The sequence below is a fragment of the Bombina bombina genome, chromosome 8, assembly GCF_027579735.1.
Source record: "Bombina bombina isolate aBomBom1 chromosome 8, aBomBom1.pri, whole genome shotgun sequence".
Classification (NCBI taxonomy): Eukaryota; Metazoa; Chordata; class Amphibia; order Anura; family Bombinatoridae; genus Bombina; species Bombina bombina.
Window position 1 is genome coordinate 176616544 of NC_069506.1, and position 18177 is coordinate 176634720.

An 18177-nucleotide genomic window follows, 5' to 3' on the forward strand; every position below is an offset into this window, starting at 1 on the left:
CAGACTAGTATACGTATACCCTGTAAACTTGTGCACATGCTCAGTATGATCTTGTTCCCTAGAAAGTGTGAATATAAAAAGACTGTGCAAAATCTGATAATGGAAGCAAATTGGAAAGTTTCTTAAAACCTCATTCTCTATCTGAATCATAAAGGTTTATTTTGACTTGAGTGTCCCTTTAAAGGGACATTAAACACCCTAGGAAAATTGCTGAAACCTACTTTTTCTTATTAATAAAAATAAAACAATTACTGCTGTTTATTTGATCTGTTCCTCTTACCCCAAACTTTTGAAAGGGATTGTTTTGAAATACAGTGTTGAGCCAGAGCTTGATTTCCTATGTAAGCTGCCATATTGTAGCGTGCGTTACAGGGGCACAGTAGTCACATGACACAGCATATTGGTTGTTACATACAGTACTTAGAGGAATAACATTTGCCTCAGCGTGTGAGCTGCAGTGTCTGAAGACAGACACATATTTATTTCTCAGTCAGGGTGTAAATAGTTTTAATTTCCAAGTCTACGTATATAATATACATTATGCAGCAGGATTTAAATAAAATGCTAAGTACAATACTTCTGTTTTTAACTCCCCCCCCAGTTTTATTTTATTTCAAACTTCCCACAAGTTTTATGCTCTAAGCAGAGTGGTTCAGGCACTGTTATCATTGTCAATTACTGACATGCTCCGGGAGGGGGAGAGGGAGGAAGAAGCTCTCAAGGCACGCTGTAAAGTTTGTGCAGAAGATTTCTGCTTTTCATGACCTTTGCTCCTCCTGGTAATGTAAATCACTAAGGGCTGACACTCAGCTTAGTGTTAGTTTAGCAAGGATCCTATGCATTATTTATCAGTGTGATCTATTCCTGTCACACCCTCTGCTGAAACACAGTCAAACTCATGTGTGATCAGAGGGTGGGACAGGAGTAGATCACACTGATAAATAATGCATAGGATCCTTGCTAAATGAACACTAAGCTGAGTGTCAGCCCTTAGTGATTTACATTACCATTCCTCTTCCCTCTCCCCCTCCCGGAGCATGTCAGTAATTGACAATGATAACAGTGCCTGAACCGCTCTGCTTAGAGCATAAAACTTGTGGGAAGTTTGAAATAAAATAAAACTGGGGGGGGGGGGGGGGGGTTGGGAATTAAAAACAGAAGTATTGTACTTAGCATTTTATTTAAATCCTGATGCATAATGTATATTATATACGTAGACTTGGAAATTAAAACTATTTACACGCTGACTGAAAAATAAATATGTGTCTGTCTTCAGACACTGCAGCTCACACGCTGAGGCAAATGTTATTCCTCTAAGTACTGTATGTAACAACCAATATGCTGTGTCATGTGACTACTGTGCCCCTGTAACGCACGCTACAATATGGCAGCTTACATAGGAAATCAAGCTCTGGCTCAACACTGTATTTCAAAACAATCCCTTTCAAAAGTTTGGGGTAAGAGGAACAGATCAAATAAACAGCAGTAATTGTTTTATTTTTCTTAGTAGATTTTGGGGATTATTAGAAGACAAGTGTTAAGGGTCCCTTTAACCATACAAACATTTAGAAAAATGACAGTAATTGGTCCTAATAATAAATATATTGCATGTGACAGCTGCTTCTTATTTTTCTGCATCCATTGTTGTTCAATTCCAATTGTAGTTGTGTCCACTATTTATTTTACATTTCTTGCATGGCCTCTAACCAGTTGTGTTCTGTTTTCAGATTATTAATTGAAATTAGTTGCAAATCTTAGTCACTACCACTGATGTAGTAATTATCACCTTCCCCTCTTTTGTCATTCCTAACCCAACACTGCAAGCTGAGCTTTGTAGTAATTGATTATTTGAAGTTAAAGGAATATTCCAACCAAAATTGGAATCCACATGGGTACATTTCAGTTTTGAATAGAATCATTTTTGTAATATACATGCATTAACAAAAATGCTTCTACAAAAAGTTATAGCTGTTTCAACTGTGAATTTTAATTTGCACCGTGCACCAACATTTTAAACACAGCACTTGCTCAGAGGGCCTAAGATGCTTTTACCATCTGGTAATAACTCAACTTGCTAATTGCTTACATGATACAAGCCCCACTGGTGCTCTGAGTAGCTGCAATATTTAAAATGCTGGTGCACTGAGAAAATCTAGCTATGCTTCACATGCACATGCAGAGAAAAATGACAACACTAAAACAGTGATAACTTTTACTAGAAGCATTTTTGCCACATGTAAATTGTAATTATATTTCTATTCAAACATGTAATTCATCTATGCGCATTTCAATTTTGACCGGAATGTCGCTTTAATAAAAGCAGAAGTGAATGTGCTAAATAAATGATTTTGTAATGGTCCTTATTGTCCCATTTCATGTGCAGCATTGCAACCTTCTCCTTTTACAATCTTGTTCAGATTATTAATTCAAATTAGTGACTAATGTTATTGCCATCACTGCCATTAGTAAGTAGTCATTTTTGTGCCATTTCCCAGTAAATATTGCAAGCCGAACTTTGTCTTAATAATTACGTTGACATTTCAAAGCAAAGAAAGCAGAAGCAGATGTGTTGTAATACATGGTATAAAAAATGAATCTATAACACATTTACAAATATGTAACTAAAAGACTAAAGCAGACAAATCACAAAATAAATCAAAAAAGTTATTGGTTGACACCTCACTGGAGTTAAGTTGTAAATAAATAAAATAATACAATATGCTGATAAAACTCTTATTGGTTGAGAATAAAGGGGAAACATAATCTAAGTTTGCTTCATTAAATTTATTATATTTATTACAAACATTTGCATAAAGTAACCAATATTGGGCTAGATTACAAGTGAGGCTCTTTCTTAACGTTTGCTGGTAAACATCCAAATTTGTCCCTTTACCAGTGAATGTTAAATAACCATTGATTACAAGTGGCAGGTTAATGCTACCGCAAGTTCACTTTTACACAGAGCGCTAGAAATCATTAAAGGGACACTGAACCCAAAATGTTTTGTTCGTGATTCAGATAGCGCATGAAATTTTAAGCAACTTTCTAATTTACTCCTATTATCAAATTTTCTTTATTCTCTTGGTATCTTTATTTGAAATGCAAGAATGTAAGTTTAGATGCCGTCCCATTTTGGTGAACAATCTGGGTTGTCCTTGCTGATTGGTGGATAAATTCATCCACCAATAAAAAGTGCTGTCCAGAGGTCGGAACCAAGAAAAAAGCTTAGATGCCTTCTTTTTCAAATAAAGATAGCAAGAGAACGAAGAAAAACTGATAATAGGAGTAAATTAGAAAGTTGCTTAAAATTGCATGCTCTATCTGAATCACGAAAGAAAAAATGTGGGTTCAGTGTCCCTTTAAAGATAGTATTAGAAATACTATATATATTAAAGGAATCTTAGAATGTTATACTAACATTCAAAATGAATGAACAAATGTGTTAAAATTAATATAATTCTTTGAATGTTGTGAAAGAAAAAATTTGGGTTCAGTGTCAATTTAACCAGAGATCAGATCTCTGATAACTATTGGAGGATTTATATCTACCACACTGGCTATATTGAGCTGAATTTTTTATCCACAATATTTCAAAGTTACTTACATTACATCTGGTAACAGTAACTTTAAAGCTTATTTTTTATTGATACATTTTATATGTTTTCTCCTTGCATATATTGATTTGATACACTTTGTCCCCTGAGGATTGTTTCCATTTCCCCTCAACCAGCCAACAGGTATATTTGGTGTAATTTTCAGTACCAGCGCATGTATTTGTTTATTTTCTATATGAAACTATGCAAACACATGAAAACCAGGAAGAAATAAGTGAGAACATATTTGGCTCTGTGTTTTATTAAAATCATGACTATTCTGTTTCAAAGTGTGGGGAAACCATTAGAAGAACAATCACATTTTATCTGTTTAAAGCAAAATACAATAACAAAATGCAAAAGCTGAGTGATCAACTAGTTGAAAGTAACATTTATAAATGTAGCATCTAAAGACCAGTATGCTTCATGTAAACGTTCCTGAAGGGAAAACGATTTTAAAGACTTTATTGACTGTAGACTGCAAAACCTCTGAGGTAAATGACTCCGATAGGACGTGTCTATTGCTGTCTCAATCGTATTCCCTTTTACCTGTTTAGAATACTGACAACGGTGACTGAAGCTTGTAGGGAGATGAAAAAGACAAGCCATGGGGGCCGATTTATTAGCAGTCGGACTGACATGATTCGCTGTAGCAGATCATATCCGCCCGACATTGCTGAATGCCGACAGCATACGCTGTTGGCATTTTACATTACACAAGCAGTTCTAGTGAACTGCTTGTGCAATGCCGCCCCCTGCAGATTTGCAGCCAATTGGCCACTAGCAGGGGGTGTCAATCAACCCGATCGTAGAAGACCACTGCTTCTTAACTCCTGTTTCCGGAGAGCCTGAAAGCTCGCGCGGAAACAGAGCAATTAGAGGCCATTCGGCCCTTGTTAAATTGGCCCCATGGTTAGAAGAACAGGATCTGAAATGATTCCTTCTAATTTTTATAACTATATACATTTTCATTAGCAAAATATGGATGTATTGATGTACCTTAATGGGTATTTTGGTTCTTACTTTAAACTAATGGTTAGATGTGATAAGTGTAATCTTGTGGATTTCTGAGCCTTGAGTGGTCAGAGATTTACACAATTTGATTTTTTTTTTTCATTTAATTGTTGATCCATAGTATGGCCTGGAGAATAGACCTTACATAATGTGTCATTCTGCCTCAAATTGTTACGTGCCACGTATGTGTTATACCTCTGGAATACTGAGCATTACAGGCCTGTAGTTAAAGGGACATGAAACCCAAAACAATTCTTCCATGATTCAGATAGAGAATACAATTTTAAACAACTTTCCAATTTACTTCTATTATTTAATTTGCTTCCTTCTCTTGTTTTCCTTTGCTGAAAGGTTTATCTAGGCAAGCTCAGGAGCAGCAGAGAATCTAGGTTCTAGCTGCTGATTGGTGGCTGCATATATATATCGATTGTCATTGGCTCACCCATGTGTTCAGTTAGACACCATTAGTGCATTGCTGCTCCTTCAACAAATGATACCAAGAGAATGAAACAAAATAGATAATAGAAGTAAATTCGAAAGTTGTTTAAAATTGTATTCTCTGTCTGAATCATGAAAGACAAAATGTGGGTTTCATGTCCCTTTAAATGTTATCCTATTTTCTAACTTCTGCATAGAAACTGGAATCCTCCAATTTCGTGTCCAGTGACTTCCGATTTTTATTTAGGGCTTCTTTATTCAAGACAGCGTATGTGACGACATCAGCATCTTTAACATCTTCTTCCTGTCTTTCCATCGGCACCTGAGATTTTAAAAATAGAGCTAAATTTTAGAAATGTACAGTTTGTAGAATAAACATCAGATTCTTTATATTAAATAACAGCAGTTTGGAACTGCTAACAATTTCAAGAGATAGGAAAATCAATAATAAAATTGCATAAATCTAAGAGTATGTAATTTGAAGACGTTTAAATTCACTTCTATTTTCAAATGTACTTTGTTGTCTTGGTATCCATTGTTGAAAAAAGAAAATATACATATCCTACACTAATGGGTGATAGCTGGTGATTGGTACCTGCACACATTTGTCTTTTTTTTTTTAAATATATTGGGGTATATTTATCAAATGTCAGACGGGCATGATCCGCTGTAGCGGATCATGTGTGCGCGACATCAATAAATGCCGACAACATACGCTGTCAGCATTTATCATTGCACAATCATTTTTAGTGAAATGCTTGTGCAATGCTGCCCCCTGCACATTCGTATCCAATCGGGAAGATTGCTTTCCGCCACCTCAGAGGTTGCCGAAAAGTTAAGGAGCAGCAGTCTTATGATCGCTGCTTCATAACTTAAGTTTCAGGTGGACCTAAATCTTCGGGGGGTAGATTGCAGCATCTGCTGTTTGATAAATCTACCCCATTGTCTTTATTAGAATTTTGTGACATTACAAACAAATAATACGGTACAATGAAGATTGAGACATAGGGGCCAATTTTTTTAAGGGCTGAATGGCCCTGAATGCCCCTGTTTCCCCGCGAGCCTTTAGGTTCGCTAGAAACAGGAGTTAAGAAGCAGCGGTTTTAAGACCATTGCTCCTTAACCTGTACGCTGCCTCTGAGGCTGCGGGCATCAATTTGCCCGATCTCATACGATCGGGTTGATTAACACCCCCTGCTAGTGGCCGATAGGGGGCGGCATTTCACAAACAGTTCACCAGAACTGCTTGTGCAATGTTAAATGCAGACAGCATATGCTGTCGGCATCCAGCAATGTTGGGCGGACATGATCCGATACAGCGGATCATGTCCGTCCAACTGTTAATAAATCGGCCCCATAGCAATGTTCTGTACAGTCCCTGTTTAAACTGGAGTCTCTTAAATATTTGTATGGCAGCCTGGTAAATTAGGGTTTTTCACATCACAGCTTTAGTCCATGGCCTGTCTTTAACAAGTAGTTGTAGTCTTTTTATTGGTGTTTAACATAGACCATGTTAAATGTTAAGATTGGCTGTGAGTATCAGCTTTCTAAAGTTATAAGATACAGAGGGACAGATATAATTAGTTATTGACTTACTAGATGTGTTCAGCTAGCTCTCAGTAGTGGATTACTGCCTCTTCAGTAAATGATAACCATAGAATAAAGCAAATTTGATAATAGAAGTAAATTGGTAAGTTGTTTAAAATTGTTTGCTCTATCTGAATCATGAAATAAAAATTGGGGGTGTCTTGTCCCTTTAACTACGCAACTGTAATATGAGCCATATAAGAGGACAGTAAATACTTTGAGATTGTAATACAAATTGCTTAATTATACATTGTAAAACCGCTTTGCAGTGTATTTAGATTATTTATTTTGCCCCATTGAGGCATATTTAAGAAATGTCTTGCGAACCTGATCCGACAGTGCGGATCAGGTCCGCAAGACATCGCTGAATGCGGAGAGCAATACGCTCTCCGTATTTAGCATTGCACCAGCAGCTCACAAGAGCTGCTGGTGCAACGCCGCCCCCTGCAGACTAGCGGCCAATGGGCCGCCAGCAGGGGGTGTCAATCAACCTGATCGTACTCGATCGGGTTGAATTGTTGCGATTCCTGTCCGCCTGCTCAGAGCAGGCGGACAGAGTTATGGAGCAGTGGTCTTTGTGACCACTGCTTCATAACTGCTGTTTCTGGCGAGTCTGAAGACTCGCCAGAAAAATGGGCCATCAAGCTCCTTTCGGACCTTGATAGATAGGCCCCTTTGTCTTTAATTTAGGCTTACAAACTGTCACCCCTAGATTACGAGTGGTGCGCAAACTGTAGCGCAAGTGGGCTATGTTTTTTTCAGCTATCCAGAGTGTCTTCAGCCTCTCTAGCCTCACCAGTCCTTATGTTATTAAATACTATTTAATAACATAAGGACTAGTGAGGCTAGAGAGGCTGAATATGCTCTGGGGAGCCGGAAAAAACATAGCGCACTTGAGCTACAGTTTGCGCACCACTCGTAATCTCGACGTGTGTATTTTCCAGTACTAAAATATCTGAAAGAGCACATGACAGGCTTCACAAGCCTTGCCCTGACACATATTTGTACCCTATTTGCAGTCTTATCTTATAATTTCTGCTGAAGCCAAACAATGATCTCTAGTGGGGTGGGTTGAGTTTCACCATTGAAAAACATTTTCAGCAAAAAAAGTATTAATCTGTTCTAATATAATTCAGACTCTGCTGATATGTTAAACTATTACAATACTTCTAAAAAATGTTGTAATTCCAAGGCATTTAATGTCCCTTTAATATTGCCTTATTCTATTATGGAACAACAAATAGGGGTCAATTTATCAAAGCGTCAATCTAAGTGCATTCGCCGGTGTCAATACGCTCGCCAGACATCACTGACGCGGATCTGAATACGATACCCTTATTTATAAAAAAAAGCCATCAAAAACACGTGCATCAAGTACGGTGCGAAGAGCATCGGACTGGTGTTAACTAACAGTCATCGATGTCGCAGTTATTTGGGTTTTTCCCAAGTTTATTTATACCATTTCATTACTGTCCATAAAAAAGCAAATTTCTCTAAAGCTAATCTTTTATTTTTCATCTGTTAATGTACAAGAAATAGCTACATTTATAGCTCAACAAACAATATCTCGTAGAAAGTTATTTTTATATTGATTTGTTATACAAAAAAATCTGTTATATAATACTTTTTACATAAATTAATGTGTATTTGTATTTCTAGAAGTCATGATATGCTTTTATCTCAATTTTTTTTATAAAAGATTAATAATGCTAGAATTTGTACATATATCTTTGCACATACTTGTATATATATATATATATATATATAAATATATATATATATATATATAATATTATATATATATACTGTATATATATGTGTGTGTGTTATGTCAGAAATCTTTTGCAAACATATTTACATGTCCCTAAATTCCTTTTTTTTTCTAAACAATGTTGTTTTTTATATCTCTGTGTTTATTTATACAACTATATGTATAGAGTGTAAATTTATTATTATTCTGAGCAGGAATAATTGAGAATATAGCATGTCATCAGGGTATCATATGTATTTATTTGCAATCAATGGATATTTTAAGAGCTAGGACAGTTTTCTCTCTGTACCTGTGTAACCCCTCCTGATTGCAATCTAGTTTTAAAAACCACCCCTTCACAGGTTTTATAAAATGGGCTGGCATATAAAATGACATTTCTTACTGAAAAAGAAATTCAAGAGAAGGAAGAAATATACGAAAATAGCAGTAAAGAGGTGATTTTAATTTCTGCTGTATAAAATTCTTGTCTAAAAGATTACACTGTGGCCTCTAGTTATCAACGTGTCTACTTTACTTGCCTTCGCCGGTTCAATACGCCCGCCTAAGCTCGCCTACCATCGCCGCCGCGGACCTGCAAAATTTCGCCTAAGTTATCAAAAAATCTGTCAAAAAGCCGCGCACCAAGTACGGGGCGATGAGCAGCGGATTGTGAGAGCTATCACTCATCTGATCTCGCTGCTCTTCGGCTTTTTCACAGATTTCTTGCTAGCCTGTCACTAAGCACCCACACTAAACTACACTGTTCTACCCCCTATACCGGCGCCCCCGGAGCCCCCCGCAACTCAATAAAGTTACTAACCCCTAAACCGCTGCTCCTAGACCCCGCCGCAACTCTTATAAATGTATTAACCCCTAAACCGCCACTCCCGGACACCGCCGCGACCTACATTATACCAAGTAACCCCTATCCTGCCCCCCCTATACCGCCGCCACCTAGAATAAAGTTATTAACCCCTATCCTGCTGATCCCGGACCTCGCCGCAACTAAATAAATAGTTTAACCCCTAAACCGCCGCTCCCGGACCCCGCCGCAACCTATATTAAACTTATTAACCCCTAATCTGCCCCCCCTATACCGTCGCCACCTATAATAAATTTATTAACCCCTAATCTGCCCCCCTTACACCGTCGCCACCTATAATACATTTATTAACCCCTATCCTGCCCCCCTACACCGCCGCCACTGTAATAAATTTATTAACCCCTAATCTGCCCCCCTTACACCGTCGCCACCTATAATAAATTTATTAACCCCTATCCTGCCCCCCCTACACCGCCGCCACTGTAATAAATTTATTAACCCCTAAACCTAAGTCTAACACTAAACCTAACACCCCCCTAACTTAAATATTAATTAAATAAATCTAAATAATATTTCTCTTATTAACTAAATTAATCCTATTTAAAACTAAATACTTACCTTTAAAATAAACCCTAATATAGCTACAATATAAATAATAATTATATTGTAGCTATCTTAGGATTTATTTTTATTTTACAGGCAACTTTCAATTTATTTTAACTAGGTACAATAGCTATTAAATAGTTATTAACTATTTAATAGCTACCTAGTTAAAATAAAGAGAAATTTACCTGTAAAATAAATCCTAACCTAAGTTACAATTACACCTAACACTACACTATACTTTAATAAATTATTCCTATTTAAACTAAATACTTACCTGTAAAATAAACCCTAAGATAGCTACAATATAATTAATAATTACATTGTAGCTATTGTAGGATTTATATATATTTTACAGGTAACTTTGTATTTATTTTAGCTAGTTAGAATAGTTATTAAAAAGTTATTAACTATTTAATAACTACCTAGCTAAAAGAAATACAAAATTACCTGTAAAATAAATCCTAACCTAAGTTACAATTAAACCTAACACTACACTATCATTAAATTAATTAACTAAACTACCTACAAATAACTACAATTAAATACAATTACATAAACTAACTAAAGTACAAAAAATAAAAAAGCTAAGTTACAAAAAATAAAAAAAATAAGTTACAAACATTACAAAAATATTACAACAATTTTAAGCTACTTACACCTAATCTAAGCCCCCTAATAAAATAACAAAGCCCCCCAAAATAAAAAAAATCCCTACCCTATTCTAAATTAAAAAGTTCAAAGCTCTTTTACCTTACCAGCCCTTAAAAGGGCCTTTTGCGGGGCATGCCCCAAAGAAAACAGCTCTTTTGCCTTTAAAAGAAAAATACAACCCCCCCAACGTTAAAACCCACCACCCACATACCCCTAATCTAACCCAAACCCCCTTTAATAAAACCTAACACTACCCCCCTGAAGATCATCCTACCTTGAGTCGTCTTTACTCAGCCGAGCCACCGATGGAAACGAAGAGGAGATCCGGAGCGGCAGAAGTGATCCTCCAAGGGGCGCAGAAGAAGTCTTCCATCCGATGAAGTGATCCTCCAAGCGGCGCTGAAGAAGTCTTCCATCCGGGCGATGTCATCTTCCAAGCGGGGTCTTCAATCTTCTTTCTTCAGGATCCATCTTCATCCCGCCGACGCGGAACATCCTTCTTCCCCGACGGACTAACGACGATGATCGGAACAGCCAATAGAATGCGATCTCCATCTGATTGGCTGATTCAATCAGCCAATCAGATTTTTCCTACCTTAATTCCGATTGGCTGATAGAATCCTATCAGCCAATCGGAATTGAAGGGACGCCATCTTGGATGACGTCCCTTAAAGGAGCCTTCATTCGTCGTTAGTCCGTCGGGGAAGAAGGATGTTCCGCGTCGGCGGGATGAAGATGGATCCTGAAGAAAGAAGATTGAAGACCCCGCTTGGAAGATGACATCGCCCGGATGGAAGACTTCTTCAGCGAGGCTTGGAGGATCACTTCATCGGATGGAAGACTTCTTCTGCGCCCCTTGGAGGATCACTTCTGCCGCTCCGGATCTCCTCTTCGGTTCCATCGGTGGCTCGGCTGAGTGAAGACGACTCAAGGTAGGATGATCTTCAGGGGGGTAGTGTTAGGTTTTATTAAGGGAGGTTTGGGTTAGATTAGGGGTATGTGGGTGGTGGGTTTTAACGTGGGGGGGGGTTGTATTTTTCTTTAAAGGCAAAAGAGCTGTTTTCTTTGGGGCATGCCCCGCAAAAGGCCCTTTTAAGGGCTGGTAAGGTAAAAGAGCTTTGAACTTTTTCATTTAGAATAGGGTAGGGAATTTTTTTTTTTTTGGGGGGCTTTGTTATTTTATTAGGGGGCTTAGATTAGGTGTAAGTAGCTTAAAATTGTTGTAATATTTTTGAAATGTTTGTAACTTATTTTTTTTATTTTTTGTAACTTAGCTTTTTTATTTTTTGTACTTTAGTTAGTTTATGTAATTGTATTTAATTGTAGTTATTTGTAGGTAGTTTAGTTAATTAATTTAATGATAGTGTAGTGTTAGGTTTAATTGTAACTTAGGTTAGGATTTATTTTACAGGTAATTTTGTATTTCTTTTAGCTAGGTAGTTATTAAACAGTTAATAACTATTTAATAACTATTCTAACTAGCTAAAATAAATACAAAGTTACCTGTAAAATATATATAAATCCTACAATAGCTACAATGTAATTATTAATTATATTGTAGCTATCTTAGGGTTTATTTTACAGGTAAGTATTTAGTTTAAATAGGAATAATTTATTAAAGTATAGTGTAGTGTTAGGTGTAATTGTAACTTAGGTTAGGATTTATTTTACAGGTACATTTCTCTTTATTTTAACTAGGTAGCTATTAAATAGTTAATAACTATTTAATAGCTATTGTACCTAGTTAAAATAAATTGAAAGTTGCCTGTAAAATAAAAATAAATCCTAAGATAGCTACAATATAATTATTATTTATATTGTAGCTATATTAGGGTTTATTTTAAAGGTAAGTATTTAGTTTTAAATAGGATTAATTTAGTTAATAAGATAAATATTATTTAGATTTATTTAATTAATATTTAAGTTAGGGGGGTGTTAGGTTTAGTGTTAGACTTAGGTTTAGGGGTTAATAAATTTATTACAGTGGCGGCGGTGTAGGGGGGGGCAGGATAGGGGTTAATAAATTTATTCTAGGTGGCGACGGTGTAGGGGGGGCAGATTAGGGGTTAATAAGTTTAAGATAGGTTGCGGCGGGGTCCGGGAGCAGCGGTTTAGGGGTTAATACATTTATTATAGTTGCGGCGGGGTCTAGGAGCGGTGGTTTAGGGGTTACTAATTTTATTTAGTTGCGGGGGGCTCCGGGGGCGCCGGTATAGGGGGTTAACATATTTATTATAGTGGCGGTGGGCTCCGGGTGCGGCGGTTTAGGGGGAAAACATTTATTTAGTTGCAGCGGTGTAGGGGGGGGCAGATTAGGGGTGTTTAGACTCGGGGTACATGTTAGGGTGTTAGGTGCAGACATCTCCCATAGGAATGAATGGGATGTCTGGCAGCAGCGAACATGAACTTTCGCTATGGTCAGACTCCCATTGATTCCTATGGGATCCGCTGCCTCCAGGGCGGTGGTTTGAAAACCAGGTACGCTGGGCCAGAAAAGTGCCGAGCGTACCTGCTAGTTTTTTGATAACTAGCAAAAGTAGTCAGATTGTGCCGCACTTGTGTGCGGAACATCTGGAGTGACGTAAGAATCGATCTGTGTCGGACTGAGTCCGGCGGATCGCAGCTTACGTCACAAAATTCTACTTTTGCCGGTCTCTAGCCTTTGATAACTAAGGCGAATCAGCCTCTCCACAAATACGTTGCGGAATTCCAGCGTATTTGAGGTAGACGGCTTGATAACTGTGTCCTAATGTCAGCATCAATGTTTATCTTTAATTCTAAATTCACATATATATACTTTCAAAGTATAATACACAATGTATCAAATGGCACTTACAAGTTCTGATGAGTGATCAATGACACAAGTATCAAGCATTTTAATTAGTTAGTGATAGTTTAAAATGTATATTTGAATCAGATTGGCTGATGTCATAAATCATGTGATTATGCATATTCCAATCAAAAGTGGTTGAAAAATTCACTAGTGTGTGGGTTGTTTAGGAGTTTGCGTCATAATTGGTGCGAAAAGTATTGCGTCAAATTTGGGGCAAAGTGGAGAGTGAGACTTGTAATACATGGCTTAAACATGGTGCACATAAATTTTTCACAAAAACATAAAAAGGAAGTTAGCTATATTATGTTGTATATTTCATTTTTATCTCTATATCTATTAGTGCGACAAGTTTGGGGCAAAACTTTTCAACAAATTTGTAGAAATAATATTGTCCCCTTGCTTTGTAATGTAGCATAATCAATAAGTAGTAATGTATTTTTTATTTTATCCCTATATCTACTAGTGCATCAAATGTGAAGCAATAATATTGTTTGATTTAGAAAGGGTATACCATTTCAACAGAGTTTCTAATTTACTTTTATTATGTAATATACTTCATTGTCTTGCAGCATAGAACATAAGCTTTCTGTGTTTTCAGACTCTCATTGAGTTCTATGGCATCCATGACCTCAAGGGTGGTGGAATGAAAACTAGGTACGCTGCATCGGAATACATGCGAGCGTACCTGTTAAATGTTTGATAAATTGGGAAAAGTGTCAAATAGAGTCGAATGTGAATTCAAAACATCTGTAATGACGCAAGCATCGATCTGCGTTGGATTGAGATCTCGGAATTTTATCTTACATCACAAATTTCAACATTTGCCTATCTTGACGCTTTGATAACTACGGCGGATCAATCTCACGACAAATACGATGCGGAATTCAAGCGTATTTTCAGTTGACGCTTTGATAAATAGACCCCATAATATTATTCTTTCACAACTTTAATTTGTGTTTGAAGACATCTCTCATCAATTCCCTTTTCCCTCTGTATATTTGAGCACTTTTGCTGTTAGAGTTGGGAAAAAATGTAGAACTGTTAATTTTCAAGTAAAATTAATGTCAAAAGAAAAATAATATGAGATTTTGATGATAAATTTAAAAAAATGAATTATTTTTAAAGAACAGTGATCAAATCAGTTTTGTTTCTCCTGTATTAAGGTTCAAATTTACTTAGTTGTTCAATTTCATAATGCTACCTCTGTTTCTTTAGATAAAATGACTTGCAAAGTAAATATAAAAATAATAAATAAGTGATAGAATACATTTTAAAAGTGTTTGATATATCTGTCTTTTAGGGATGCATGTGGGTCCTGCCTAGCCAAACCACTGAACTGCCTAGCTGCACCAAAACTGCCCAATAATGTACCCCAACCGCCCATCTCTACACACAGGATACCCATGACTCCTCCCTCACACACCATAACTCCCCCAATGGAACACCACCAGCTCAGTCCGCTTGCCTCCCTTACTCAGTTCCCAGTTTCCTGGTCCCTACCGGAAGCTCTATAGGGTAAGTGCCTCACCATCCAAAATAAAGCTTCTGCAACCACCACTCTCTATATCAGTGCTTTCCAAACTGTGTGTCGGGACACACTAGTGTGTCGGCAGCAGTGTGAAGGTGTGTCCCTGCTTCAGCACAAATTTTTTTAAATTTAAATTTATTTTTTTAAATTGTTTTTTGGTTTCTGACTTTCCACCTGCCTGCTACGCATATCACATGGTTGACACGTGATTGATACCTAGTGGGTCACAGATCATCTTAACCAATTGGCACAGCTCAGTGGGAACTGAAACTATTACCATTGGCGGATTTGGCGGCACATTGGCTCCTGACTGCATGTGTAGTCTCCTTAATTGGCTTGTGACTGCAAGTGTAGCCAGTGAGTGGGACAGCAGCGTGTTTGCAGCGTGGGCAGTAGTCAGTCGGACTCACAGAGCTCTGAGGGTAGCAGCTTAAACGCTGAGCTGAAGTCAGAAGTCAGTGGGATTTTTTTGCAGCTAGCTCCCAGTAGTGCATTGCTGCTTCTGCTCTTGATATATGGATAGGAAGTGGAAGCTTAAAAATGCTTGATGATGAAATGTGAGTGTCTTTATCTAATATTACACCAAATATTCTGAAACTGTGTTCATCCCATCAACCTCATACATCCCATTAAAATTGTAAGTAGCTATTGGTGTTAAACTTTTTTTAATTCTTGCACATACTTACTGTTACTTGTAAATGCATTTTGTTATTAGATAATTTATGTATGTGTCTGTATCTTTTAAAACAAGTTAGTTTAACCTCCTTTTTGCTAGTACAACTGAATTACTGTGTCGCGAAATGATGTAGGTCTACAAAGTGTGTCACCAACATGAAAAGTTTGGAAAGCTCTGCTTTATATCATCTACTACAACATGCATGTTTTTGTTACTGACCAGATTACAAGTGGAGCTCTATTGATAGCGCAGGGTTCGCTATCCATATTAAGACCTTGTACTAAGTAAAGCACACAATCTGATATTACCAGTGAAGTGCTAAACTTTTTTTTCTTTTTGAGTTAATTATTTTTATTTATTTTTCAAAAGTACAAGAAATATTAAAAAAAAACCTAAAAAGATCCAATCAAAAGTCTGCATCACATTATATAGCATTTTAGAACATATTCAACTGAGCAAATAGAGTGCCTTCTCCAAGTAGCCTATATAAAGTATGGGAACATTTAAAGGGACAGTCAACACCAGATTTATTTTTGTTTATAAAGATAGATAATCCCTTTATTACCCATTCCCCAGTTCTGCATGACCAACACAGTTATAATAATATGTTTTACCTCTGTAATTACCTTGTATCTAAGCTTCTGCTGACTGCCTCCTTATTTCAGTTCTTTTGACAGACTTGAATTTTAGCCAATCAGTGCTCACTCCTAGGTCACTTCACGTGCATGAGCTCAATGTTATCTATATGAAACACATGAACTAATGCCCTCTAGTAGTCAAAATGCATTCACATTAGAGGCAGTCTTCAAGGTCTAAGAAATTTGCATATGAACCTCCTAGGTTTAGCTTTTTTAACTAAGAATACCAAGAGAACAAAGTAAAATTGGTGATAAAAGTAAATTGGGAAGAACATAAGTTGTGTCAACTTAATAATGCTTGGTCGACGGGGCCCCAGCTACAATCAAATTTCCCCTGCTCTGCGATTTTGAGATTGCATAGTAATTATGGATATCTCTATCTTATTCCAATGAAGAAATTAAATGGTAGTCTGGGGAAAGTACATCATGGAACCCTGATATTCCCTCCCCTGAAGAAATTTCTAGGAATAAAATCAACAGATTCATTATGGACATAAAGTGAGAGCCTGTTTCTCATCCCAAAAAGACTTGAGTTACAAAGAAATCTATCCTATCTTGGAAAACATGATATGCTTTTATCTCATATTTTTTTTTATAAAAGATTATTAATGCTAGTATTTGTAAATATATCTTTGCACATACTTGTATATATATATATATATATATATATATATATATATATATATATATATATATATATATATATATATATATATAATATTATATTTATATACTGTATATATATGTGTGTGTGTGTTATGTCAGAAATCTTTTGCAAACATATTTACATGTCCCTAAATTCCTTTTTTTTTTAACAATGTTGTCTTTTATATCTCTGTGTTTATTTATACAACTATATGGATAAAGAGTAAATGTATTATTCTGAGCAGGAATAATTGCGAATATAGCATGTCATCAGGGTATCATATGTATTTATTTGCAATCAATGGATATTTTAAGAGCTAGGACAGTTTTTCTCTCTGTACCTGTGTAACCCCTCCTGATTGCAATCTAGTTTTAAAAACCACCCCTTCACAGGTGTTATAAAATGGGCTGGCATATAAGATGAAATTTCTTACTGATAAAGAAATTCAAGAGAAGGAAGAAATACACTGAAAATAGCAGTAAAGAGGTGATTTTAATTTCTGCTGTATCTGAATCGGTGGGCTATCCCTTTGAGCTATAAGTTTAAGATTATATTGAATCAAACATCAATTTGGATTTTAAAATCCTTGTCTAAAATTTGACACTGTGTGTCCTAATGTCAGCATCAATGTTTATCTTGAACTCTAAATTCACATATACATACTTTCAAAGTATAATACACAATGGGGCCTATTTATCAAAGGTCTTGCGGACCTGATCCGACAGTGCAGATCAGGTCCACAGGACCTCGCTGAATATGGAGAGCAATACACTCTCCGTATTCAACATTGCACCAGCAGCTCTTGTGAGCTGCTGGTGCAACGCCGCCCCCTGCAGACTCGCGGCCAATCAGCAGGGAGGTGTCAATCAACCCGATTGTACTCGATCGGGTTGATTTCTGGTGATTCCTGTCCACCTCATCAGAGCAGGTGGACGGGGTTATGGAGCAGCGGTCTTTAGACCGCAGCTTCATAACTGCGTTTTCTGGCGAGTCTGAAGACTCACCAGAAACATGGGCCCTTCTAGTCTAACATCTGAAATCCTCTTGACTGAATGGGCACAGACACACTTCATAATCTTGTGGAAAAATTTCCCAGACGAGTGGTGACTGTTATAGCCAACAAAAAAATTAATGGCCATGGTTTTGGAATAGGATGTCCAACAAACTCATATAGGTGGAATGGTCAAGTGTCCACATACTTTTGTCCATATGTAGCTTCCAGCAGTGCATTACTGCTTCTTCAACAAGGGATACCAAGAGAATGAGCACACTTGATAATAAATTAATGGTAAATTGGAAAGTTCTCTTAAATTGTATGCTTTTTCTGAATTGTGAAATACAAATTTGGGGTTTCATGTCCCTTTAAATAAATAAAATATTTTGAAACTGAATCT

General features: G+C 36.8%; 1 protein-coding gene across 4 annotated transcripts in view; it reads right to left on the bottom strand.

The window, feature by feature from the left end:
* Nucleotides 1-4898: 4898 nt before the first annotated feature.
* The window catches only part of LOC128638648 (uncharacterized), a 421261-nt gene continuing 407982 nt past the window's right edge, over nt 4899-18177 (bottom strand). For all 4 annotated transcript variants that reach the window (XM_053690743.1, XM_053690741.1, XM_053690739.1 and 1 more), the window contains one exon: nt 4899-5367. In XM_053690743.1, coding sequence (XP_053546718.1) covers nt 5221-5367 — 147 coding nt within the window. In that variant the 3' untranslated portion in view covers nt 4899-5220. The remainder of the gene's footprint in view (nt 5368-18177) is intronic.